General features: G+C 42.5%; 4 protein-coding genes across 11 annotated transcripts in view; 3 read left to right on the forward strand and 1 right to left on the reverse strand.

Moving 5' to 3' along the window:
• Window positions 1-2,042, reverse strand: part of ntn1b (netrin 1b) — a 41,109-nt gene extending 39,067 nt beyond the window's left edge. For 2 of the 4 annotated variants that reach the window (XM_041062330.1, XM_041062326.1), the window contains exons 1-2: window positions 1,841-2,042; window positions 616-1,660 (exon numbers count right to left, since the gene is read on the reverse strand). In XM_041062330.1, coding sequence (XP_040918264.1) covers window positions 616-1,630 — 1,015 coding nt within the window. In that variant the 5' untranslated portion in view covers window positions 1,631-1,660; window positions 1,841-2,042. Of the gene's footprint in view, window positions 1-615; window positions 1,661-1,755; window positions 1,792-1,840 lie in introns of those variants that run through there. The other 2 variants (XM_041062327.1, XM_041062329.1) reach the window with 2 other exon arrangements.
• Window positions 2,043-3,750: 1,708 nt separating this feature from the next.
• Window positions 3,751-12,951, forward strand: LOC121198298 (phosphoinositide 3-kinase regulatory subunit 5-like). 3 transcript variants are annotated; one of them, XM_041062317.1, is made up of 18 exons: window positions 3,751-3,887; window positions 6,329-6,431; window positions 6,995-7,095; window positions 7,193-7,261; window positions 7,384-7,522; window positions 8,050-8,119; window positions 8,228-8,405; window positions 8,492-8,657; window positions 8,850-8,918; window positions 9,033-9,877; window positions 10,518-10,643; window positions 10,920-11,051; window positions 11,159-11,252; window positions 11,364-11,440; window positions 11,543-11,642; window positions 11,728-11,810; window positions 11,900-12,018; window positions 12,197-12,951. In XM_041062317.1, exons 2-18 carry the CDS (start codon window positions 6,332-6,334, stop codon window positions 12,342-12,344), a joined length of 2,616 nt encoding a protein of 871 aa, XP_040918251.1. In that variant the 5' UTR covers window positions 3,751-3,887; window positions 6,329-6,331; the 3' UTR covers window positions 12,345-12,951. The 3 variants fall into 3 exon arrangements, with proteins under 3 accessions (XP_040918251.1, XP_040918252.1, XP_040918250.1); XM_041062318.1 differs by lacking the exon at window positions 3,751-3,887 and adding an exon at window positions 5,986-6,102; XM_041062316.1 differs by lacking the exon at window positions 3,751-3,887 and having other exon boundaries at window positions 6,114-6,431.
• Window positions 12,952-13,057: 106 nt separating this feature from the next.
• pik3r6b (phosphoinositide-3-kinase, regulatory subunit 6b) lies at window positions 13,058-19,523 on the forward strand. 2 transcript variants are annotated; one of them, XM_041062321.1, is made up of 20 exons: window positions 13,058-13,143; window positions 13,374-13,425; window positions 13,573-13,659; window positions 13,886-13,989; window positions 14,203-14,271; window positions 14,446-14,581; window positions 14,696-14,765; window positions 14,860-15,043; window positions 15,285-15,432; window positions 15,526-15,618; window positions 15,739-16,102; window positions 16,274-16,370; window positions 16,452-16,571; window positions 16,707-16,817; window positions 17,915-18,020; window positions 18,121-18,194; window positions 18,312-18,402; window positions 18,509-18,561; window positions 18,685-18,785; window positions 18,875-19,523. In XM_041062321.1, exons 2-20 carry the CDS (start codon window positions 13,395-13,397, stop codon window positions 19,017-19,019), a joined length of 2,184 nt encoding a protein of 727 aa, XP_040918255.1. In that variant the 5' UTR covers window positions 13,058-13,143; window positions 13,374-13,394; the 3' UTR covers window positions 19,020-19,523. The 2 variants fall into 2 exon arrangements, with proteins under 2 accessions (XP_040918255.1, XP_040918256.1); XM_041062322.1 differs by having other exon boundaries at window positions 18,880-19,523.
• A 296-nt stretch (window positions 19,524-19,819) lies between these two features.
• mfsd6l (major facilitator superfamily domain containing 6-like) lies at window positions 19,820-25,298 on the forward strand. Of its 2 annotated transcripts, XM_041062334.1 has the most exons (3): window positions 19,820-19,954; window positions 20,825-22,692; window positions 25,162-25,298. In XM_041062334.1, exon 2 carries the CDS (start codon window positions 20,881-20,883, stop codon window positions 22,657-22,659), a length of 1,779 nt encoding a protein of 592 aa, XP_040918268.1. In that variant the 5' UTR covers window positions 19,820-19,954; window positions 20,825-20,880; the 3' UTR covers window positions 22,660-22,692; window positions 25,162-25,298. The 2 variants fall into 2 exon arrangements, with proteins under 2 accessions (XP_040918268.1, XP_040918269.1); XM_041062335.1 differs by lacking the exons at window positions 19,820-19,954; window positions 25,162-25,298 and adding an exon at window positions 20,341-20,458 and having other exon boundaries at window positions 20,825-23,497.
• Window positions 25,299-25,335: the final 37 nt, after the last annotated feature.

Below are 25,335 nucleotides of genomic sequence, written 5' to 3' on the forward strand. Positions count from 1 at the left end.
CTTCTCACTTTGTCCTGTGCTTGTATTAACAGTAGTTCGCTTTGTTTTGGACGTATATGAAGTTATAATAATACCAGCAAGGAGATTAATTTTCTTAGTTGTAATTTCATCAGAGATTTTATTTAATTTGATTAAACCGTCTCTTGACTTTAAAAATCAGAACGATTCTCTCACCGTTCAGTTCGACGGATTTCAACTCGAGGCCTTCATCCCTCTTTGCCTCAACTAGGATTTACTTGGCCACAGTTAATTATGCCCTAATTTGTAGTCACGTCACCATTTATGAAACAACAAATAGGCCAAATTAGACTAAATTGGATTTAATGCATTTCTGGATTAAAAAAACAATAGAGAACTTTTTCTTTTCAGGGGACAATTGTATCTGTATTTAATTCCAACTAAGAAAAAAAGTAAATATAAAATGAACATTAACGAATAAACAACTGGCTGGTGCGTAATTTTTATGCGTAACGGCTGAACTCTGTGATTATTAAGGTGGCTTATTTTTAACAGCATCTGTTACATGAATGGGAAAGTGTAATTTAGTATCATGTGTTTTTTTATTTAAACACTGAAATATTTCCACATTAAAAGACAACACAGTGGAGGACTTACCGATACACTCGTTGGCTTCTCTGGCCGTGGCGCGCTGCCAGGGTCGGTCATAGTGGAAAGGTTTGCACCTGTCGCACTCCGGTCCCGCCGTGTTGTGTTTGCACTCACAAACCAGATTCCCCTCTCTGTCCTTGACGCACTTCGAAGCGTGTCCGTTGCATTTGCAGCGTCCACCGACCTGCAGGTCGGACACGGCGTAAAAGTAGGAGTCGCGGGCCAGCTCCGAGTCGTCCTCGTTCTCGTCTCCGAAAGTGTGAAGCCGGCTGAAGATCACCTTGATGTCGGTGGCCGTCACCCAGTCCTGCAGCACCGGGGAGTTGTCGAAGTCGTGCGCCGACGGTCTCCCGTCCAGGGTGCTGAAGGCGATGAGTCCACCTGTCAGAGGGTGCATGTCTGTGTGGGAGTCCGTGCAAATGGCCTCTTGCTCGTTCTGCTTGGTTATTGTCGCCTTATTTTGCCTGTTGTACATTTTCTTGCACTGAGTGGAGTAAAACTGAAACGGCACCCATGATTTGCCATAGTCCATGGACTTGTAGATGGCCATGGACTCGGGTCTAGGTGAGCAGAACTGCAGGCTCACGTAGGTGACCTCAAACTTTTTGCCCAGCGACAAGGTGAGGGTGACGTTCTGCGGATACTGCATGTAGTTTTCAGACTGCCAGCAGGTGAGGTTGTGAGGGTTGTTGAGGTCTGTTAAATACGCAGGTGGATGGGACTTCTTGGGATCCCCGGCGTCGCACGTGTGACAGTCCCTCGTCCTCTCCTCTCCCTTCTCGGTCACCACGCAGTACCTGGCGGCCGGGTTGCCGCAGGTGCTGGATACGCGCACGTCCTTCCCAAAAGCGGAGTTGACGAAATCGGGGATGCATCTCCGCGGGTTCCCGTTCTCATCATAGCACGGGTCTGGAGGGGAAGACTGCGCAGCAAACATGCTCAGCCCGTATCCTCCAAAGACCCCCTCGGTCAGCGCAGAAACTGTCACCAAGGTGACCCAAACCTCCAAAATCCTTTGCATTGTAATCCGTGCACCGCAGGGACTCTTGCGCTGAAATGTAATAAAGACAAAATAATCAGAATTAATATCACAAGAATTGATTAGGATAAAGACAAAGTCAATGCAAGTCTAAAACAAGAACACACTTAAATGATGCTTAGGGAGATGTTTGGAAAAACTTGAACGCGCAAGCGACGCATGAAATACTAAATGTGTATGAAATATTCTTACGAGGCAAAGAAAACTCCACCCAGGACACTACCTCCAAATAAACTCCTCAGTCTGAAAGTGTAGCAGGACTCCTAAGAATCTGAAGAACAACCTATCCCGTTTACGCACGAAAATACACTACTGCTATGGTACTTCAGCCTTTCCCCCCTTCTTTGAAATTCTTAAATAAAAATAAGATATGGCAAATGCCCAGCTGGCTCTGAGTCTGCCTCTGCCTCTGTCTGTCCACTCAGTCACACCTCTGCCCACCTCTATCTCTTTCTGTCCCATTCCCTCTCTGTTGTAAAAGAAAAAAAAGGGGGGTCCACTCATTCAGAAGAGAGGAGTCGGAGCCTTTTGAGTGCCTCTGCGGCGGGAGGGGGAGCAGCGACATCTTCTGGTACAATAGTTTAACTACATGTAGAAAAATACATTTCTCTGGTCTTAATGATGCGACCATTAGGAAGAAATATGCTGCAGTAAAAAAAAAAAAAAAGCTGGAGTTACACATCTGGTTGTAACTCAAAGCAACAAGATATGTTTTGGTTACATTATCAGTTATCAAATAGGGGTTTGACTGCTTAGCATAGACCATCAACCACATCTTTCTGATAAATTGATATGTTCAAGCGAAATCATCCGCTGTCTTGCAGTTATCAGTAAGCTTCAAGGAAATGGCATATAACACATGATCTGCCTCACACCGCTCCTTATAGCCGTTTTCTCTTTGTCATGTTGCAGCAATCAATGCACATGCACATTTTTGCAGCATTTGCAAGTGGAAGTAAATGTGTTGCATAAACACATGTACAATTTCCTGACAGGTAAATTAAGCCTGTAATGGGGAGATCTTTAGTCAAATCAAGTCAGTTTCCAACGCAGCAGAGATCTGGCCAGCAGTGGTGATATGGGATGGGAACGTCCAGACATCAGATAGACTGTGTGACATTAGTAGTGACATTAGTAGGCTGCTTGTAAATGGCCCTTTAACACGTGACATCTGCCTCACATGACTGTACCTTCTCTTTAATGTGAATATTCATTCTCTTTTTGTCATGTTGTAGCAATTAATATACTTTTTAAAAACTTTTAGCAGGATTTACAAGCAGAAGAAAATTGCACAGGTATTTGTCATAGGCCATTTCCTGAAAAGCAAAACAGTATTTTTGATCAAGGTGAGAGCATTAAAAAAATCATACACTATGTTAACCTTTAACTGGGAAAGAACTTAGAAAATGTCATGTGTACATATGTGAGCAAAGAGATAATGTTGTCAGATAACTTCAGTGTGATCAGATGAATACACAGTGAAATGAATCAATACAAAGTGGAAATATAATGTGCAATGGTATTTGAGTACAATGTGCGTATGTGCAAAGAATAGGGAACAAAGGTGATCAGGCATCTGTGGTAGGGGACACATTGTAAGTCCAAGGGGTGCAAGTGGCAGATAGGAAGGAGGGGGGGCTGAGAGAGAGGTTTGTGTCTGAGGAAAGAAGCTGTAGACGTGATGTGTAGTCCTAGTTTTAAGGGATCTCACTCTCTGTCTGTCAAGAGAGGAGGCACTGAAAGAGTGAGTAGCCAGGATGAAAGGTCTGTCCTGGATGAGTACAGTTCTGTCAGAGAGGTGACCCAGCATTCAATGTTTTTCACTGAAACTGACACCAGGACACAAAAAAACATTTACTTCATACTTAAGTAGGTCATCAAATAAAGGTCAGTATTTTTTTTTCTTTCTTTCACAAATTAGTCTGTAAGCACATGATGAAACACATTATTCAACATGGCAGTGATGTTCCAAACAAGTTGTTGTGTCAAATGAGGTCTGTCATGTAAAAGACTCCTCCCACGCTGATCATCTGCACAATGTCATGAAGAGCACCTCAGCATAAAGAGTCATTTAGTTCCTGTTTTGCCACACGCGTGCTCTTGACTGTGCAGTCGGAGGGACTGTTTTTGAAAAGATCCAACACACGAGGATGTGGTCTCTATATTGTTTCCATGCACTGGTGTGTCTTAGCTGTGGTCGATCTAGGATGATCTAAGACCCTGATAACTGCAGTTGTAGGTAAGAGTCATCTCTCGCTCTGCAAATAAAATTCTATATTTCTTTCTATTTTTATGTGTCAACATATTTGTAGTATGTCCCACGTATCTGTATCATATGTCATCAGCGTGATTTAGGCTGGAGTCATTTCGTATGTCCTCTTTCTAGTAAGAAGAAGCCTCTGTTTCACAGCTTTCATCAGATATAACTGTTAAGTGTGATTCAAGCTTTGCAGATTTCCTGTTCCCCTTCTTTTAAAAGCTGCTTAAAACTGATGTCAATGCAATCCCGCTTACAGCCCAGAATATGGTTGGTGAAGTATTTAATAGGTTATTGAGGAGCTGTAAAGAGTCTCGTCACAGTTTTTGCTTCATTTAAAGCTGATGAGTTAGACTGAGGTGTTTTTATTTTCTAGTGGGCAGCTGCACATCATCCACTTAGAGTGTCACGGCTCAGCCTGTTCCCCTCTCTTGTCTTTCCTTCACTTTAACGTGTAATTAAAACAGCATCTGCACTTAAATTATATTTAAATGAAGTTTAAAGAAGCCCCAGCAGACAGCAGTATTTTTGTGTTGTGGCAGTGACAGTCAAGTTTGCATGGCAGGGCTAGACAATATATAGCCTGACTACATACAATGGAATAACACCTGCTTCCTCATTAGACAATTGATGGGCTTGCTTGCTGCCCCAGGTACTGCAAAGAACAGAGCTGCTTCCTGCCCTTTGCTTCTTTGCCCTGCTACAAACAAGATGAAGTGTCTACAAATAAGTCATTTGTGGTTAGGGGCTAGGGGTTTAAGTTTATTTTAGTGCTACACTAACACAACAATAATCTGTGGTACATGATTACCTACCACGTGTATGTGTATGTATATATATAAAGAGAGGCTGATAAATGATTGAAACAGCTAAAAGTTCGTTAGCTGTAAGCACTGGCTAATTTGTGAAGGCTAAAAGCTAAAAGTAAAGTTAAAACAAAGGAAAAAATAGGAAAAGGATGAATGGTTAAAAAGTAGGCTAATAACTAAACAGCTGAAGCAGTAAGCTAATAGTAATAAAGAGTTGAAATAGCCTGCTTAAAGTAGCAGATGAATGCCTAGCATAATTAGCTAAAAGTTATGAATACATACAAATGGATAGCTAACAGAAAAAAATGCTTGAAATAGTTAGCTAAAAGAAATTCATGACCATTTGGAAAAACTTAGCATTAAGTAATGAATAAACAGTTCAAGCTAGCAGTAATGCTAACAGTAATGGATAAATGGTAGCCTGCTGGTGTTGCTGTTGTGTCATTTGAGTTCATCTGATAAGGCTGTGGCGATGCTCTGTTTCACTGTCCACACTCTCTTTATTGAATGTGCGTAGCTTGTTAAGCTGCAGTTTCTCCCCATGTCTTGTCTAAAGAAATTCATCAAAGAATTTCAAAGAGTTAATTTACATTTCATGCTTCCCGGAAGGCCTTTTCCTGTTTTGATGGGCACAGGTGACCCCAGTTTTCCAGCTGTGTCACTACAAACATCATTCACACTGGCCACAGTGATTTTGTCTGCCACAGCTGGGCACAATTACAGCTTCCATACACACAATGACATCCTGGAGACCGAAAATACGGAGGACTCCCGGGGGAAATATTTGTTTTCATCAGGAGGGATGTCTCATGGCAGTCTGATTTGATTTCTTTTTTGTAACTCACGATAGGCACTGAAGGCAGCTTTGCCTTTAACTACGCTTTAATTACCCCAAATAAAACCTTACTGCTTCCAAAACTGTCTGTCTGTGTGGTCACTGTGGTTATAGATGTGTCACCAAATACACATGAGTGCTAACACTGGGTGTCATGTGATCTGTAGTATGCACATTCCAGAAATTCTTTATTTTTATCTGGTTTTATTGCTTTAACACAGTTTAACTATGCGTTTACTCTGAAATTTACAGTAATACCTATAAAGGACTTGTCTTTACTTGTTAGAAGAACTAAGTAAAGACAACTAATGAGGATCAAATAGGAAGTTGTCCTTTGTATGATTCATTTCCATCCCAGTGGTGAGTCATGTGAATTCTGGTGTCAGCAGCTGATTTTAAGAATGAAAAAGTAGAAGTTGTGTCGGCTGTTTTTGACCAGCTTACGTCCGGTCCACTCACACACTCTGTGACTCACTGGTTCTGGTAGGAAGTGCCAGACTACATTCTCTGCCCCCGATGTTTTTGCTGTGGGCAGTTGTGTTTTTATCTCTGTGTGAGTGAACCTTTTACTCTGAATTGTGTTTGATTGTTTCGGGACAGGAACAACCATGGCCATCAAGTATTGGCAACAGCAGTATCAGGAAGTTTGGACTACTGAAGAGACATAATATATTTGTTTCCCGGAGCACAATAACAGGGTGTAATTTTTGTTTTTATTTTGGGACTTCCTGTTGTTTTATCTTTTGTATTTGTCTCTGGATTTTGTGATGCCTCTGCAGAAGATGGAGCAGAGCTCATGCACAGAGGACCGTATCCAGCATGTCCTTGAGCGTTGCCTTTGTAACCTGGGTCTTGACAAGCCGGACAAAGAACTCTGGAACGGTAAGATCCAATCCCATACCTGCTTTTATGACTGTAACATCATGTAAAAACAATGCTGAAAATAATGAGATAAATGAGAGAGATTGGGGTAAAATGGACAAACATTGTGAAAGCAAACAGTTGAAATCAGTTTCCGGATGTCCTTGAAAAATTAGTTAAATGACAAAGGTTAGTAATTTGATTTGTGACCAGAGTAATAATCAAAACACACACCAAATAACCAACTGGGGACACATTGTCCATCGTGTAGAGTCAAATGGGAAGTGAAAGTGGTGAAACACAGAATGTGGAGTGACAGAGTATTAGACAGCATGGGGGAGTATCACGCTGCTTTAAAAAAGTAATGAAATACTTGCTCAATAACACCTTCATTCAGAACTTTGGCAACAAGGGAAAGTGGCGTAATCGTTTTGCTGCCATTCAGCACCCTTCTAAATATTAGCTGTGTTTCTTAGCAATATCGAGTTTACTGCCAGTAAACACAACGAAACTTAAAAGGAGAAATAAGCATTGGTTCAACTTGTGTGTGTGTGTTTTGTATGTGTGTGCGCGCGTGTGTGTAGCTGGACTGTGCATAAACCGCTGGTGTTTGGAGGAACTTGTGAAGAGAGATGCCCACAACTTCCTCATCCTTCTGCAGAGAATACTGAGGAAAACAAAAGAGGTCAAGAGCTGAAAGACCAACGTCATTCCATCATCTCTTCCATGTAAAATGAGGAGTGACAGCGTGTTTCAGTTCAGGATTTTTTCTTCTCTTACAGGTGTTAGAGCAGTGTCAGTATGAACTGGTGGTACCACTCTCTCTCTTGTTCTCTTCAACCCTCCTCAAAGTAAGTAAGACGAACAAGCACAGACTCCTCTGACTTCAGTTTTTGGGTGTTCACTGCACAACATACTGCTATCATTCTGTTTCTTGTTTCTACATCAGCTGTTTCTTCTCTGCCTCTTTCAGGCTCCTTACGTGGGCCCAGACTGTGGCGTGCTGTGGGAGGCCTACCTGTTGTTCCATAGCTTCCTGTCCTGGCCTGAGCCTTGCTGCTCTGCCAGTAAACGCCTGCTAAATATCATCCAGCAGGAGCTCAAAGCACCAGGTAGAGCTAAGTTCATATGCAGACCACATGCCTAAATTACTGCTTTCCTTCAAACATGGAATGAGAGGAATCAAATTGTGGTTTTATGGTGTGATTCTCCAGCCAGGGTTTCTTGTACTTCTGCAGTTGCCGGAGGGCAGGTGAAATTTAAAAAAAAATCTAAATTATGATTTACCTAAAAATTTACAGCTGCAACACCTGAACATTGATTGCTGCAAATGAGCGAGTGTGCTGTAAACTGTATTAAAAACTGTATTAATATTGTCTTTGTATATATTATGTCTTTATATAGTTATTAGTGTTAAATAACATAGGCTACAGTTTTAAATCAGTTTAAATGAACACAAATGTAACTTGATAGAAGGGGAGCTCCTCAGACAAGGCTGTGGGTTTAAGCCTTAAAAGACACAGAAAATGCTGGTAACTACTAGTTTTGGCATTCTGCATATATCACTGTGACCATATGGGAGCAGTGTTTGCCTGCTAAATGTAGCCTGTTCTGAAATGTCTGTGTACTTTTGGTACAGGCATTTCATTTCAAAGACTGGTGAGGACAGAGCAGCAGTTTTCCCCTGAGATTCACAACTCTAAAACCATGTAAGTTATTTCAGACTTAACGGGCAGGCACCATAAATTCCATCTGAAACTTCTTTATGGCACTTTGCACATCATTGCTCACCTTGTGCATCTGGGTGTCTCCATTAGGACCGTACTGTTAGTGAGCCCAGATGAAGACATCCCTCCAGAGGTCCAGTCTGTCTCTGAGCAGCTGAGTAGCACCCAGCCCTCCAACAGAGATGTCACGGTCACCCTCATCCGACACAGCTTTCAGGCTACTTTGGGCAACAAATATGATCTGCAGGCACTTCACACTCTCCTGCAGGTAACCCATCAACACTATGTGCTGTGTTTTTTTTTCTTCTTTTTTTTTTTGGAACCTACCTTAAAACAAACTTCTTGTTCCTCCAGACAAAGCAGCCTGAGGAGTTGGAGCAGATCCTGGAGTCAGTGACTGAGAGCATGGAGATAGCAGCCTCCACAGCTGATCTCAGCAAAGCGAGACAGGGTCTACTAAACAGCATGGAGAGGCTGAGAGAAAGCCTTGCTGTTCCTGTTCCTGCTGATGGCTACCATGGTAAGACAGAAAAGTAAACAAATAAAATGTCATGGACAAACTAGAGGTAAATAAATGCCACATTCAGACTGTTGTCAGGAGTAAAAGTACTTATTCTCTGTTGGGACAGAGTTTGTTTGCTGAACCAAATGTTTCTATGTTGATCTCAAACATCAATGCTTTGTTAATTCGCGTATCACCTCCTCTCACTAGGAACTGTGGAGACTTTCATGCTGCCCTTCCCCAAATGTCACACATGTGTTTGGGAGAATGACAACTTTGGTAATTAGCTCAGTTTGAACCACTCTCTGTGCCTGCATCATTTATTAGAGATCTGTTTTTAACTTTAAAAATCCTCTCTGTTCTCATTTTTTTTCTCTCTTTACATTCATGCAGATATTCTGAATGACATTCTCACGAGTCAGCCGGACCTGGATTCACTTGAAGACTGTTTTCTAAAAACTGAAATAGACGAGGATGATAATAATGACATCAGTGTGGACGAGGAAGACGAGTTGGAGGGAAACAAAGCGGACCAGGACTTTCAAAGCCACCGCATCTCCACCGCATCTTCCTCCTCTAGGGACTCCATGTTTTCCAGCTTCTCTCTGTCCTCCAGCTGGTCTGTGCCGTCCGGCTCATCAGGTGTGGATAGTGACTTCAGCGAGGACACAGGGCACGAGGACACAGAGGAGGGACAAGACGTCCAACCAAAACCTAGAAAGAAACCCAAAAAGAAGTCCAGATCTCTGTTAGGCATAGAGCGCTTCTCCATGCTTTTCAAGAACCCCCGCAGCCCCAGCGCTTGCCGCCGTGCCCAGAGCATGGGCTATCGTAGTGATTTCATCAAGGACTCCCAAAGAACTGGGCCGCTACTCAAACACTCCAGGTGCCCCTCCAGACTGGGTTGTGCTTCCACTGCTGCCTTAGATCCTCTTTCCCCCCAGAAGCACGTGTGTGTCCGCAGGAGGCCGATCCTGAGCTGTGATGATGGGGATGTGGCAGAGGTGCCTACCCTGGTCAAAGTGGTGGTGTTTGGAGGCGACAAAGAGGCCGGCAAGCTGGCGAGGGCATACAGCGACCTGCAGCAGAAAGAGAGTAAATGTCCCCGACTCACCAAGACGTGCAAGCTGCAGTTTTACTTTGTGCCCAGCAAAAGGAGAACTGCAGGAGGCCCAGGAGGAGGACACACACCAACCGAAGTGCAGACAGGAAGTTCAACCAAAGCTGTTGTGTCTGTGGTGAGAACATGTCACATCTCAGCTGATTCAGCCTTTTAGATAAATGAAAAAATGTGCACTTATGCAAGCAGAGCTACTACAATACCACATTCTAAAGGTTCCCTTTATAAAGGATGTGTAAGTTGTGACTTTTATAATTGTTAATAAAACATTTACAAAGTCATTAATAAATGGTTAGCCATATAGAGCCTGTACTTAAAAATAAATCACACTGTCTGACAAGCAAACAGCAAACTTTACTGAGTCATTTCTAATTATAAATATTTATACGTTAATAAAAGCTTATTAGAGCAATCCATCAGGCCTTGAATCAATTTTACTGAATAATTTTAATTTGGTAATAAATTAATTTTGGTCCAAATGTTCTACAGCACCTTTCCAGAAGTTCAGAGGACAAAATGTCCACCGAAGAGGGACACGTCCTCAACTAAAGAGCCAAAAAAGAAAAAAAAAACAAAGAGAAGGATTTATAAAGTCTTGGTAAAGTCATCCATCACAGCTGTCAGTGTAAAACCTCTGATAAAGGCTGCCTCATTAGAAAGTGGCACAGATAGTTCTGTAACAATTCATAGACCTGCTAACAGAACCGATACTGTAATGACATGAAATGTTATTGATTAATACTTAATACTTCTGACAGGAGTCTAATGACCTTGTGCTGGAGGACTATACTACACACATAGCACAGATGTTGGGCATGATGGATCCCTGGTACAAGCAGAATGTCCTCAATCTGCTTAGCCTGTCCTCTGACGTCCTTTGCCAGGTACGTCTCACGCTGCCGTCGTCACCTCTCTCTGGTCCACACATTACTCTAAATAAGCCAAGAGAGAAGCCGCTGGACTGACATGATGATCTCACAGGGTTGCCTGTGAGATCATAAGTTATATATTTAGTTTTGTCTGTTGAACACTATTAAAAAAAATCACTTTGAATCTACATTGATGTCCATTGTTGGAAAGTGAAACGTGAAAACTTTTTAATGTCACTGTTTTCATTTATATTAATGTGTAAATTCCTGTGTGTGTATTCTTTGACCCAGACTGCTTGTAAGGAAGGTGATGTCTCAGAGGGCAGCGGCAGCGTGGAGCGTCTTCCCCTGCTGGCCGACCTGGTGCTTTATTACTGCAGACACGCAGACCAGCCAGTCCTGGTGCAGCTCTATCAGGCTGAGGTGCGAGGAGTACCACACACACACACACACACACACACACACACACACACACACACAATGACCATGAGTTGATGCTCACAGAGCCCTTTGTTTCCTCCTCTGTACAGCTGACTCTGGCTGGAGGAGAGAGGAGAAGGGAAGTGTTTATTCATTCTCTGGAGCTCGGGCACTCCGCTGGAACCAGAGCTGTTAAAGCCATGGGTGAGTCACACTGTCACAGACACACCCAGACAACCACAGCACTCCACAGACATTCACAAACACACACACACACACACACAAAGTCTAATATGTACTGTATTCTGTTTGTAGGTGCCGCCAGCAAAAGGTTTGGAATTGACGAAGAACGAGAGGCTGTGCCTTTAACACTAAATGTTGCTTACAACAAGGTATTGTTCCTGCCCACAGATTTCATGCAACTCAAACAATAAGACATGTATTAAAGTTCACACACAGAGCTTTCTGCACCACGCATCTGCACTCAATTACAGGTGGCTGTTAGTGGGAGGAGTCAGTGGACCCAGACAGAGATAGTCTGCACATCGATCAATCTTTACAAAGCCTGCAGGAAGCCTGAGCAGCTGTGCGACGGTGATTGCCATATTTCCATTCTCTCTTTCTTTATTGGTTTTGTTTGCATTGTGGTTTCTAAGCAAATCAATTCCTCTCTGTCCAGATTCAAGAATAGAAAGTCTGCAGCTGACAATGACAGAGGTCCTGAAGAGGCAGTGCTCCAAGTCTAAAAAGTTCTACAACCAGGTGAATGGTGGTTTTACACATGATACGAACACCTTCCCTTTGAAACACCCCTTCTTATGCTTCTTCTCCCTCCACGTTCCCTCCGGCAGCACATCTCTGTATCAGAAGTGAAGGTGGACAAGGTGCAGGTGAATGGTGGAGATGGTGTGACAACGTTTGCTGTGTGTCTGGATCAGGATGAGAAGAAGTTCATCCAAAGTGTGACCAGGTACAACACAGCATCATCTCTGACTGACTTAAAACTTTACTTAAAAATACTCGATTACAAGGGTAAATCCAGCATTCAAACACCTACTCACAGGAATACTGCAGTTGTAACATCTCCGTGTGTTTATCAGCACATATTTAGTGTTGTTGTATCTTCTGTATCTCTTCTGTATTTGCAGATGTGAGGTGTCTCTGTGCTGTAAACCAGGAAGCAGTTCAGACTGGAGGTCCTACAAGCCCTTACCAGGCCAAGTCCAGCCTCTGCACCCGTCCTACTGCTCTCTGCTCTGCCTTCCCATCACCTCCTTCTCTGCCTCATATTCCTGACACACTTCATACAGCACTGAACCAAACCAAACCAGGGAATTCATATGTTACTTACACAGGGATGTTTCAGCCAAAGCAACTCAGGATGCAGAATATTTCTACTGAATAATGTGTCAAAATGAAAGCAGAGAAAATGTTGCACAGTACTAATATGTATGACGTTTATTAACCGACATACTGTTTATTTCAGGTTTGTCCTGTAGCTGATGTCAGGGTGTGTCACACTGTAATGAGGAGCAGGAGAGTGTGGTTGTTTGGAGGATTACTTTCACGCTTCCTATTGTTTTTCCTTATCACACAAGACCTCCTACTGTGTATTAACTGATGTTGCTGTTCTTGGATGCAGGATTCAAGGTCTCAGCAGGACTTTGAGAGATGTCACTTGTCAGAAAGTTCAATTATCTGCTGTCGGCAGCATAAAACTGGTTACTTGATTACTATTGTGTACGTTCTATTGATCCTTGACAGGGTATATCCCTTTTTTTAAGGAATGTGTAATAAACTAAGCTATTTATTTTGAAGTCATAGCAATAGAAATATGTTTTTATATGTTTTTAAATTTTCCTTTTGTCATATTTTTATATTGAATAAAATCATGTTTCAGTCAGCTGTTTATTCTCTGGTCTCACCTCTCCTTAACTTCCTGTTACGAGTTAATCACACCCTGTTTCACTCAAACAGTGAACACTGCTGCCTTTATTGTATTACTTCACTTACAGGTGGCAGCAGTGGAGAATCTCCCAAAGGAAACTCTTTACATTTTTCTTTTCAGACGTTTAAAAAAACTGAATCTACAGTGGTGAGCTCTGGATTTCTGCAGACAGCGCAGTCTCTTAGTTTTCTTTGCACAGAGAGTGATTGTGTTGCATTAGTTTGGTTGTTCAAAGTAATGTTATTTTATATAATGCTTTTAGAGCGTAGTAGTGTTTCCAGACCTCATAGGAGACAGGACTAAACTAAAATTCTTTTTACACAGTGAAGTGTAAAAGATAATGTTTTTATCATTTGTCTTTGTCTGACGGACTGAAGTCGGCAGATACAGATCATCCTATGATATCAGAAAAGATGGTTGATCTCACAGGTTAGTGCTTTCACTTCCTCTTCAGCTGCTTGGAATGATTGCAGTACAAAAAATAAACCTGTTTTGCAAGTTAAAGCTTGGAGTAGTAGAATGTAAACCTGACAGCTTATCATGACAGTAGCAATGATGTATGACCTTAATTTTCAGCTGATGCGGCAGCTGTGGAGTCCAACCTGCACAGTGAGGTCCAGGCTCTTCTCAAAGGGATGAACAGTCCAAGTGCCTCCCAGAAAGGTAACTGAGGGACTGTAAGGCATGTTAGGTTTTAATACAACCAATAATATAGTTAATTCCTTTTTACAATGGTGACGTAATTGATTGTTGTTGATATTATAATTTAAATTATTGTTTTTAATTATCAACAATGTCCCTAGAGCAATAGCTAAACTTGTTTCAGCTAACCCACTGTGTAACGCACATAGTCAAATGTAAAGCAAACGACTGTGTGTCTGCTCTGCAGGATTGTTAAGATGGACTCTGGAGAAGAAGGTGGAGACCGATCTATCCTGCAGCGTTTCCCTGATCAGCGTGCTCGTCAAAGAGCTGGAGAAGAAGCTAAAGAAGGTTTCTGCTTCCAGATTTCCAAATTAGAGTCAGGCTTTCAAAATGTTTTGTAAATTTGCAAAAGCTTATGTGCTTCTCTCTCTGTGTAGATGACAATGTTTTGTTTTGTTTTTTTAATTTTGCCTCCACACTACTTTGTCAAAAAATATTTGCAAGAGCCAATTAAAAAGGACATTTTAATGTAACTTTCTGTTTATTGATTTACATGCACAGATCCATAAAAGAAGATCCTACACACAGATCATTCCAATGCTGCACACGCTCTACTATGTGGTTATTCAGGTAAGACACATCTGTGTGATACACAGTTGGCAACATGATATATTTATATAGAGTCTGTAACAGCAGCAAGCTTTTCATAGCTGTGAATAGTGTATAGATGAATGAGTTAAATATACATTAACAGTAGTATTTTCTGTCTTATTGATTTCCGATCCCACCCTTTTAACCTTCCAGCCATGTTCCATGATTCCCACCAGCCTTTACCAGAGAGTGTACACGTGTTTGACGAAACTGCTGATATTACCGTTGCCTTACTCTGCTGTGGCCCTGAGCACTCTGAGGAGCATCAAGATGGAAATGACCACACCAGGTATAACGTAATTAATTAAATTAATTAATGCATACACGATACACAACACCAAACATTCTATACAACACTGGTATAAAAGAAATACTCTTTACAGACGAGTTCTTCCCTCCACAGGCTCTTTGTATCAGAGGAGGGTCATTGCAGAGCAGAACTTGAAGAATAAGTATTTCACCTTGCAGGAGAAGTGAGTAATGACTTTCACCTTTTATTATGTAAATGTGTTTAACACTAAATTAACCATATTGCCTCTTGCGTCCCTGTTTTCTGGTTTCCTCCAGAGTGTTCGTGCTTGCAGACCCAGCTGTGTTTTCTGCTCCGCTGGAAGCGACAGTAAGAGCTTATTTGGAGGTATCCGACTTGTTCAGGGACACACCAACCATGAAGAAAAATCTGATAATATATGTGCTGCAGACGGGGCTGGGGACAGCATGCCAAAGCTCCAGACTGTCTCAGGCTCTGGAGGTAAGCAGGTTTATGAAGAAGCTTTGAACAAAGTAAGAGTTGCTGATTTTTTACTTTGTCCAATACTTTGGTTTGTGAGCAAATAATGTGCTTTATGTTTACGGCTTATTAGCAATGGTAAACATATCTGCTTATTAGCAATGGTAAACATATCTGCTTATTAGCAATGGTAAACATATCTGCTATACACCGCCATGTTTTTTTTTTTTTAATCAGTCCTCGTGTTTTTTGTGTATTTCAGGTTTTAGGAGACCAAATGGTGGAGAAATATTTCGAGACAGTGGTTCTTGCCGTGGAGCAAAGTATAAAGAACAACACAGATGGTTGTGCAGCATATTTGAACAGACTACAGCACATACACAGAGACATCCTGACGGCTGCTAAAGACGGTGTGTGTTCTGCTGTCATAGCACATTATTATGAGCAGAGAAAAGAAAAATTTGACAGGATTGTTGCCCTTTATTTTTCCTATGTTTTCTCAGAAATAACCCAGAAAGATCATGGCTCTGTGTTCAGCATGGCAAGGTCCTTTCCAGAGATCAAATTCCTCCTGTGGCAAGATGAAGACGATCTATGTGAGTAAAAGAGACAAACAAAAGCTGCTACTATTTTATATTTCTGTTCATACAAGATCCAGAGGTAAATAAATGTTAATGCTGCAACAGAAATGTACATTACATTTTTCTTCCCTGAAGGGAATCTGCTGGCAAACTTCACCCTGAGGTCCTGCTCGAACTCTAGTGTTGATGAAGAGGAGAAGAGCAAAAGAGACTCTGTCCGGTCTGAGGACAGTGGGATAGAGAGAGATCTGAAGGGCAGTGACTTTGATGACACGGAGCAGCCTCTGGTCAGAAATCGTGCTCCCGCGTTCACACGGAGAAATGCCTTTAAGAACACGAATTCAACAGATAAACTGAATCTAATGAGGGAGAAGATCGAAGCGTTTCCTGGAAGCTCTCCTGTCCTCAAAGAAGACAGGAGGTGTCACACGGCACGGGTGGTGGTAATGGGGGACAATCGTGTGCTGGGAAGGCTTACCAGGGCTTATCACTCTATTCGGTGAGCAGCTGCTTTTTCATGAACACCAACTTCCCGATAGAGTTACTATTGGTGTTTGTTCCTTAAACATGTTTCTGTATTTCCATATTGTGTGTGTGTGTGTGTGTGTGTTTTTTGTGTGTGTGAGCACAGTCTGCTTTTCATTAATGGTTTCTATACATTTCCCAAAAGAGACAGAGAGTCAAGACGTCTTATTTTGACCAAGAAACTGAACCTACAGTTGTACTACATCCCAGTCACGGAGGTGGAGCCTTCGCTCAGTTCACCTGTGAGTTACACACAAAGCAACACTGTCTAATTCCTGTGAGTTCAGAAGACTCTGTAAAACATCTTTTCATATTCATGACAGGACAGCCAATGTCAGGACGAGGGCAGATTGTCTCTCGCCTTCTTTTTGGGAAGAGTGGATCCATGGTACAACGGCAACATCAACAGTCTGAGAGCTCCAATCTCCAAACAGGCTGCAAAGGTAACCATAGATTTAAACCACACATAGAGTCTAAGAGCTTATTCTAGCAGCTCTGTGAGGCTGTATTTAGGCACAGTGATGCTTTGATGATAAATGTTTACCAAGTCCTCCTTCTGTGACGTCTGTTTGCTGCAGCACTCCAATCACAGCGAGCCATCAGAGCAACACCACTTCCTACTGGACACCCTGTGTTACTACCTGCGCTGTGGGACGCAGCCAGTTAACCTACCAGTCTATTCTGTGAAGGTACAGAGCAGCTGTTGTGTGTGTGGACATTAAAATGTACATGTATGAAAGTGTCAGAGAACATAGTTGGGTTTTCATATGTCAACAGAAACACCATGTTATTTATTGTGGTATTGCTACTTTCACTTAAAGCTGCACTGATCCATAATTCTTTAAACTAACATTGGATTAAAGGACTGTGTATCGTGAGGCTCTCTCACAGTGATGAACCCACAGAGAATTAATGAGGAACTCTGAAGTCTTCACCCTCTCACATTAAACCACTGATTACAACAGAAAAGTGATCAATTCTTCAGGCCTTTTTTTCAGTCCTTTCTAGACTATAAAGGGGATTTCAGGGAGTTAAAATAGGAAGTACCATCTATTAAAAAAATAGGAAATGTGAAGTAACAGTGGAAAGAATCTAGACAAAAGATTTCAATGAAAGACATCAAGCTCACCCTCATGGAGAGTGTTTGGCTGGAAGAGTCTTAGATAGATATTTTGTCACTTCTTTTGTCACACCATGCAGGTGAAGCCAATCACTACCACTTATTTTGGGCCTGTCAGAAAGTAAATACTTACTTGGAGTAAGATTCATACAGAATCAGTGACCATATTCAGCACTAAAATTATTTTAAACTGCTTTTTGGACATTCAAAAAAAAAAAAGCTTCTCTGAAAAACTGAGTGTTGCTGCAAGAAAAGCATTTACAACACATTACAACAAATGGCCAGCACCAAACTCAGGACAAAGTTAACAGCTAATGGGTAAACAAATTTGAACATTTAGCAGGTAAAGATCCAGATATTTTTCTTAATGTGAACAAAATGAGCACAAAATGACTCAAACTGCTAATGTTGCATCATGTCTGCTGGATGTGTTTAAAGGGAACTGTTTGTCATTCACCCCAACAGCTACTGCTGGTGTTACACATGTTGTTCTAAGCCTGTAATGCTGCCCCCTGGTGGCCAAACAAAAGGAATCAGTGCAGCTTTAAGTGAAGAATTTTAATACCTTTTCTGTTTGACACATTGTACAGTCTGGTAGGTGCTGTCAGTGATTTATTGCTGCTGCACATGTGCTTCCTGCTTTGACTGAATGCACTGTGTGTTTAGATGACCCGCTCCAGCTGTGATGGGACTTCTGTGGTGGAGGAGGTCTTTGTGTCCCATCTGGAGGCAGACATCCCAGAGTTCAGGCACCTTAGAGAAAGATTTTCAAGTATGTTCCCTAACCTCTTCCTCTCTTTGTGTGTATGTGTGTGGATACAGACAAAAGTTTAACTGTATAGTTTCAGAAAATGAGGCGTTGTCTTTGACAGGGAGACCTTCTGCATGCAGAAAGAAGCCAACAGTGGAAGTGTTTGGGGCGGTCGTCACAGTCAGTTATACAAAGGTACTTAAAAGTCCTTATCATTAACTGTCATATTGTGATATTTTCCATGTAGAATTAACATTCACAGCAGCATCTGGGCAAACTAAACGACAGCTTTGTTTTTATATCTGCCAACAGACCTCTTTAAGCAAACGAGAAGTTGTAAAGGGAGAAGCACCCATGACGTTCGGCGTGGTGATTACATCAGAGCCGGCAGCTGTAACAGCAGGTTGACCTTTTGTATTGATTTGTGTTTCCATTTAGTTATCAGATTTATGTGAACGCAGGAAGAATCCTTAAAATGAATATGAATAATTCCTTTTCACTTTGTCTAGGTGAGGATTACCTCACTGTCAGCTTTAACAGTGTGAACCCAGAATACAACAAAGTAAGAAGATTATTATTTTTTAAATTATTATTTGAAATAATGTTTTATAGTAGTTGAAGTACTGTAACTGAACCTTGAATACAAATTGTTCAGCTTTCTAAAGCTTTTCTGTTTTGATCACAGAAAATCCAAACCCAAAACCTCAGCCTCAGGACAATGGAGCATCGAACGCTCTCTGTCTGTCTGGACAAGGACTCTCGCAGGACATTCACTGATGTCCAAAGGTCATTTATTGCCCTACAAACATTTCTGTTTTCCATTTCACTTTATGTCAATCGAAACTGTACTACAATGTAACGCCTTTGCTTTACAGTATAGAAGTTTCTCCGTGCTCGGACCCAGGATGCAGAATCCGCTCCAGGTCCAGCTTCAGTAACGATCAAGAGCTGCCTCTGAGCAAGTATCTGAACAAAGTCCTGTCACTGCCAATCAACACCTTCACTGGTGTGACCCTCTGAGGGACGTGAGCTGTCTATTTCATGTGTACAGACGATGTATTATAATATAATACATCTATATAATACAATATAATACAATATAATATTCTATCAGCACTTAATTATGTGTTACATGGTGTTCAGTGTTACATGCTGTAGTGTTGAAGTGAAAATAATGGGATTGTTAATGTAATGTTAAGCCTTTAGGATCCTCTTATTTTGGCATCACATGCCTGTTTCTGTGTAGCTTGATTCCAGCTAGCAGTGCTCAGATCCTTCTCACATTCTGTTGATAATCTTTAAACTAAAATACTTACATACTGCACCTTTAAGCATGTGTTTGTACCCTTATTATGAAGTGTTCACAGCCTATTATAGTTAGACATTCTTCTTGTTGTGGTGTTCTCTAAGATGTTCAGTTTATAATAGTGGCCAGTTTATTAAAAATTCTGTTTGCACTGAGGGGACGAATAGAAGCATCCAAACCATGAAGAGGATGGAGCATGGACTCTACTTAAATTTGAAAATGTGGTAAATAAACCAACCTTACTGCTAAACTGTGAAAGAATTCTTCTCTGGGGATTTGGGAGGTGAACGTGCTCTTTGCTGGCAGCTGCATTTTCACACACAAATCTAAATATTATTCACTCGGTGAGCTGCAGTTTAAAAGATCTCTTCACTCAGATTTAGTCAGAGTAGTTTAGCTGAATTGGGGGAGGTCTTCACCTGCTGCTATCTGAGGCATCCAGACCAACAGGGGGCGCTGTAGTCACTGAAACAGCTCCAGGTGAAAAACTGAGCGCACGGTTGAATGCTGTTAACGTCCACGCAGCAACAGGTGATCTCCGCTTTGAAAACCCTAAAGAACTCAAATCTTGGATGTAAAGCAGAAACCAGAGGTGGGAAATGGCCGGTAGGACAGTATAAGGAACTTTGTGCGGGCAAGAAGTTAAAAGGTAAATGTTTAATTTTTATTTTTTATCTCACAAAGTTGACGTGACGTGGACTAGTGCTCCACATCTTGATATCCTGCAGAGACAGGTGCATCCAGCCTGACAGGTGTGCTTATCTTACCTGCTTCTTTCTGCTGAGAACTGTCCCCTGAGCTCATTTTAAAGTCAGTCGGAAAAAGTCGTTGTTGTCCTACACTTAATTTCCGTCTTTGTGCCACATGTGATGTGTCCCTCTCTGCCCAGATATTTCTCTTATCTATGCAAATAGAAAAGAGTGATAAAAGCTCATATAAAGCCAGATGCTCTGTTTCTATAGGAGCTACAGTTCAATAAATGAGAACACGCTCTCAATTCTTCTGTTGAATGCACCGCAAAATCAAAGAGGAGAGTAAACAGGATGCGGAATGAGTCAAATCAGAAACACGCGTCAGTGACCTGGATACATGAAACAAGCACATCTGTATTTATTTTTATTTTATTTGCCGCCGTAACAACAGTATTTTACATGTAAGTAAATAGCGTATGAATGATTTGAATAAATATGAATTTATAGATTTAATGAAGTATGTATTAATCTTTGTTTATTAAAATTATGATTATAATTTTGATAATGAACAAAGAGACCTGTGGTGTGGGCTCTGGGGATTTCTGTGTCATCGCGGTCTGTTCACTGGAACTTTTCAAGCAGCAATAGTGGGGGAAAAAAGCCAAACATTCTCTAGTTCTCGCCTCTGAAATGAAAGATTTTACTTATTTTCTTTGTCATATATGAGAGTTAATTAAATATCTTTGGGTTCTAACGCTCTGGGAAGTAAGTTTTAACTTTATTATTTAACTTATTATTTCCCATCTCTGTTTGTCTCTGTCTCTCAGTTTGAATCCATGTGAACCTCATTCGAAGAGACTGTGAGCTACTCTGGAGGACAATCATGAAGAGAAACAAGCAGATTAACATCAGGCGTGCCCTCGCCCTGGCCAGCACCTTCAACTTCCTGTGCTCCTGTGCCAAAGGCTGCCTGCTCCCCTTCCTCACTCTGTACTTCAGGCAGCTGGGCCTGACTCCTGCGATGACAGGCATCGTCATGGGCACTAAACACCTGATATCGCTGGTCTGGAGCCCGGTGGCAAGCCTGCTCTCCAAACACTACAACAAGAGGCGAGTTGTGATATACGCTTCTCTTGTGTGTTCGGCAGCAGCAGCTCTGGTTCTGCTGCTCGTCCCGCCTACAGATGTGCACACACAGAGCAGCACCTGTAGTATGTCTGATCTGAGCAGCGTTGGACCTGAAACAACGACTGGAACTCACCCGAAAGGTGCTGTTTCCCATCCCAGAGTCACTGCTCCTGCAAACACACTCGCTGATACTAAATCTGCTCCATTTACGACGAGCAAAGCTTCACTTTATCCTCATGGTGATGATAAACCTCATCCTCAGGTGACGCAGGAGAATATCTCTGTTGTGGTAAACAGCAGTTTTCAAGAACCAACGATCAGCAGCTCTGTTGCGTATAAAGCCACCAGCTCCTCTGCTGCTGCAGTGAGGAATAAGAGGTCAGACTTCAAATCGGGGTCTGAGGAACTGCAAGGAGAAGAGAGGACAGAGGAGGAGAGCCGTTTTGACTTTCTGGGCAACCTGAAGGTCATGGACACTCAACACCAACTCTTCTTCTTGATACTCATCATCGTCTCGGTGTGGGAGTCTGTCTCAGCCCCTCTGGAGTGGACGGCAGACGACGGATTGTACGAGTACCTAGATTTTGTGGATGCTTCAGACCGCTACAGCAACACCGGGCTGTGGGGTTTACTGGGAGCAGCGTTTGGGGTTGGAGGAGTGGGGTTACTGGTCAGTCAGTTGAACTGTCTTATAGCTGCTCAGACACAGAGGAGCGTGGTGCATTTCTACTGCTACGCTGGTGCGGCAGCTCTGGCCCTGCCTGCAGCTGCCTGCCTCCCTCTCTATTTGAACAAAAAGCAAGACAGAGCCAACGGGCTCCTGAAGGCCGTGCAGCTGGTGCGTGGCTCCCCCCGCGCTCTGCTCTGTGCCGTCACCACCCTGCTGGTCGGGGTGGCGGGCTCGGCCGTGGATAACTTCCTCCTGTGGCAGATGCAGGAACACGGGAGCAATGAGCTGCACATGGGATTGTCTCTAGCCCTCGCTCTGCTCTCACAGGCCTCCTTCCCTCTTCTGGCTGCCCGGGTGTCCAAACTCTTCAGCCCAGGACGGGTGCTCGCAGTGGGGGCTGCAACTCTCGCCCTGCAGTGCTTATATTACTCCTTCCTCTGGGGACCGTGGGCGGCTCTGGTTGCTCAGACACTGAGTTGTTTCAGCAGTGGAGCCCTCTGGTGGGCTGTAAAGGTCCAGTGTGAGGATGTTGCCACGCCGGGGGCTGAGAGGAGTGTGAGGAGGGTCTACAGTTCACTCTCTCTACACCTGGGAAGCGGGCTGGGGAGCTTCGCCGGAGGGTTTATGGTGCAGAGGTTTGGGCTGGCGTGGTTGTTCAGAGGAGTGGCAGCGGGTCTGATGGTGTGGTGTGCGTGTCTGCTCCTGCTCCAGTGGAAGGCCCCTCGCCAGCGCAGGATTAACTACTCTCGCCTTTTGGCAGCTGATGCGAGTGAAGCCAGTGACTCGGAGTCAGAACAGGAGAGAGACTGGCTCGATAAAGCGATGGAAGACGACAGAAGCAATAACAACTATGGTCAGAGGTAGTGCTGGGTGGTGTGCGCTAAAATTTACATCACGGTATGTTTGTTTTTCTTACAATCAATGGTTCTGAAGGGGTGAATCACTGGTATAGCAACTGCACGGCAGCTGTTACTGAACCTATCTGTGTTCCTAGGACATATTTCACACAGTGAAGAGGCATTTTAAGAACATTTGTTGTGCAAAACAGAAATAATAAAAAGAAAAAAATACTTTGAGCAGAAAATGATAGTTTCTGCTTGTCGTCTGACCAGAGCTGTGTCGATGTAATGGAACTTCCACCAGTATTTTTTTTTAACCCGCTCTTCCTCCTCCTCATTGTGTGCAGCGCTCTTAGCCACTTCCTCCTTTCCAAACTCAGCAGCATGAGGTTTCACATTTTCCAGATGAACTGCCGGTGCAGTGTGATGATGACAAAGCCTGCAGCGAATCTTCTTCTTCTTTTTTTTTTCCAATAGATGAGACACTGTTTAGTGCTTTGCTGTTTCCCACTTGTGCAGTTTTGTCACTGCCACTTGAGATCTGTGAGGGCTCTACCGGTCAGCATGGTAAAGTCAAAATCCCTACTACTGGACAAATTCATACCAGTGCACTAACTTTACTGTCCACCCATAGAAGGAGGATGAACCACTGAAATCAATGAGAGTGCAGTGGATAGATGGGACTTAGCTTCACTAAATCAAACCATATAATAATTTCCTGTGACAATATGAAATATCATTTCCCACCAGGTTATCACTGTCAGTCTTTATCATCATGTAACATGACCAAAATAACTGATTTCCTACCCTGACAGGTTTAATTAAAATCTAAGTGTTGACTTGACACTTTTTTATTTTTATTTTTATTTTTATTTTTTTGTGGCATCCCATCTGTCTCTCCAATTTATCCATCTGCAAATGTCAGCTGTGCTGATGAACTTGTTGACTGGACTGGACACATTTGCATAAGCAATCATCCTATTATAAAGCAAACAAGGTAGCAGGATTACGGGTGGGCAGAAGAAGGACTCAGCACCACCAGGCAAGTTTAACAGCTTAGGCATCGTGACAATAAAACACTGAGGCCTCACACAGGGAGTGTAAACACAAGACGTGTGCAAAAGGTGAGGCTGAACGAGGACTGGCCTCCTGTTTCACCGCACCCAAACACTGTTTATCTGCTGGATGAGTAAGGACTGACTGCTGTCAGTCACCATATTTGTGCCTATTTTTTTTTTTTTTTTTAACGGTGTGAAATGGTGAAATGATGATGTTTATAAATGACTGTGTATTTAGCTGCAGCTGGGAGATTGTCGTGTTATGCTTTAGAGGATATCTGTGTTTGTCTAACCTGTATTTTCAGAGTGAGTTTATGTTGAGTATACCTCCTGATCCATGTTGTCCTGTTACTAAACATATCTTTCTGGATATGTTTGAGACTGCAAATACGAAATTCTGATTAATTATTCTGCAATTCTGTGCATTGAGTTCATATTAATGTTGGTATAGATGACTCCATAATATCCTTTTTTTTTTTGTTCATTAAGTTTCTGTATGTCTGTGTTGTATTGTCAAGTCTTTAACCTGTTGCGCACCAAAGTACTGTGAAGAAAAAACTAATCATGCTAAAAGAATCATCCCTTCGTTACAGCAGAAGCGTTTGATGCGTGACTCCAGCATTAGATCCTCGTTCTGTAAGAAATAACTCTTCCTGAGGCCACTTGTGTCATATGAACTGCAAATCAGCTGCCAAAATAAATAGTTGCTGTTGGTTCACATCATAGAATCCCAAAGAAAAACCTTTGGGCACAGGCCTGACAATGTATGTCTTTTAATATTCTTCTTTTCCCGTCATGTAATCTGAAAGACCACCCCTGCCGTGTGAACTGACTGTAGCTGTGGACAGAATGAATGAATGAACGCAGTGTCCCCACTCCTGTTAGACGCTGCTACCCGTGGCGCTGTGGCAGCTCCTGCATGCAGACAGACTCATGCCGTGCGCCCTGGTGGGGCCCTCGAGGGGCCTAGCCGCGGGAAATCAAGTTGCCCCTGGTTTGTCGTTAACAGCTGAACTCAATCAGGCACAACGATGAAAAATTGATGATGAGAGACAGCTCGATTCTCCTGTGGAGAGCGTTGTAATGGTTAGAGCACAGCAGACCATTAACGAGGCAGATGTCTGTCATTTTAATCCTTTTATTATTTCTCTTTAGGTTGTGTTAAATAACATATAGGAGGAGTTCTGAACTTCACAAGCAGCACAAAGCTCTGTGATAACTACTGATACAATTTGTGCACACATTTTTATTTGCACCTTCTCAAACAGTCATTTTTTTCTGCAGCTTCAAATCATTTCTACACATTCACACACTTCCGTTTCTCAGCTCAGAGTTTGTTTTTTAAACAGGTAAAAATTCTTCCTTTCTAACGAGTAGTCAGCATTTTACGGTCTAAAGTCATTTTCCATATTTTCCTCTCAGTGATTATTGGGCTGCTCTCTTCTGTGATTGCCTCTCTCTGCCAGTAGGTGGCGCCTCGGAGCAGAGATCAGCTACATCAGCTCCTCCAAGCGGAGAGATGCAGCTCTGTAGGACCGGACTCAGCAGCATCTTCCTGCACCTCTCCTCCGTCTACAGTCCCTTCAGACGAACACAGCGATGGTCCGTGGACTGAGAGGAAGCGTTTTCATTTTTGTTTTCAA

This window comes from Toxotes jaculatrix, chromosome 18, assembly GCF_017976425.1.
Source record: "Toxotes jaculatrix isolate fToxJac2 chromosome 18, fToxJac2.pri, whole genome shotgun sequence".
In the NCBI taxonomy this organism is placed as follows: domain Eukaryota; kingdom Metazoa; phylum Chordata; class Actinopteri; family Toxotidae; genus Toxotes; species Toxotes jaculatrix.

Bases quoted from the DNA above. Each gene is read 5' to 3' on its own strand.
- mfsd6l (XM_041062334.1), top strand. From the start codon at position 20,881: ATGAAGAGAAACAAGCAGATTAACATCAGGCGTGCCCTCGCCCTGGCC.
- LOC121198298 (XM_041062316.1), top strand. From the start codon at position 6,317: ATGCCTCTGCAGAAGATGGAGCAGAGCTCATGCACAGAGGACCGTATC. The intron at 9,878-10,517 runs GTGAGAACATGT...TACTTCTGACAG, and splicing joins CCAAAGCTGTTGTGTCTGTG to GAGTCTAATGACCTTGTGCT. The intron at 11,441-11,542 runs GTATTGTTCCTG...ACTCAATTACAG, and splicing joins TAAATGTTGCTTACAACAAG to GTGGCTGTTAGTGGGAGGAG.
- pik3r6b (XM_041062321.1), top strand. From the start codon at position 13,395: ATGATATCAGAAAAGATGGTTGATCTCACAG. The intron at 14,272-14,445 runs GTAAGACACATC...TTAACCTTCCAG, and splicing joins TCTACTATGTGGTTATTCAG to CCATGTTCCATGATTCCCAC. The intron at 16,103-16,273 runs GTGAGCAGCTGC...ATTTCCCAAAAG, and splicing joins AGGGCTTATCACTCTATTCG to AGACAGAGAGTCAAGACGTC.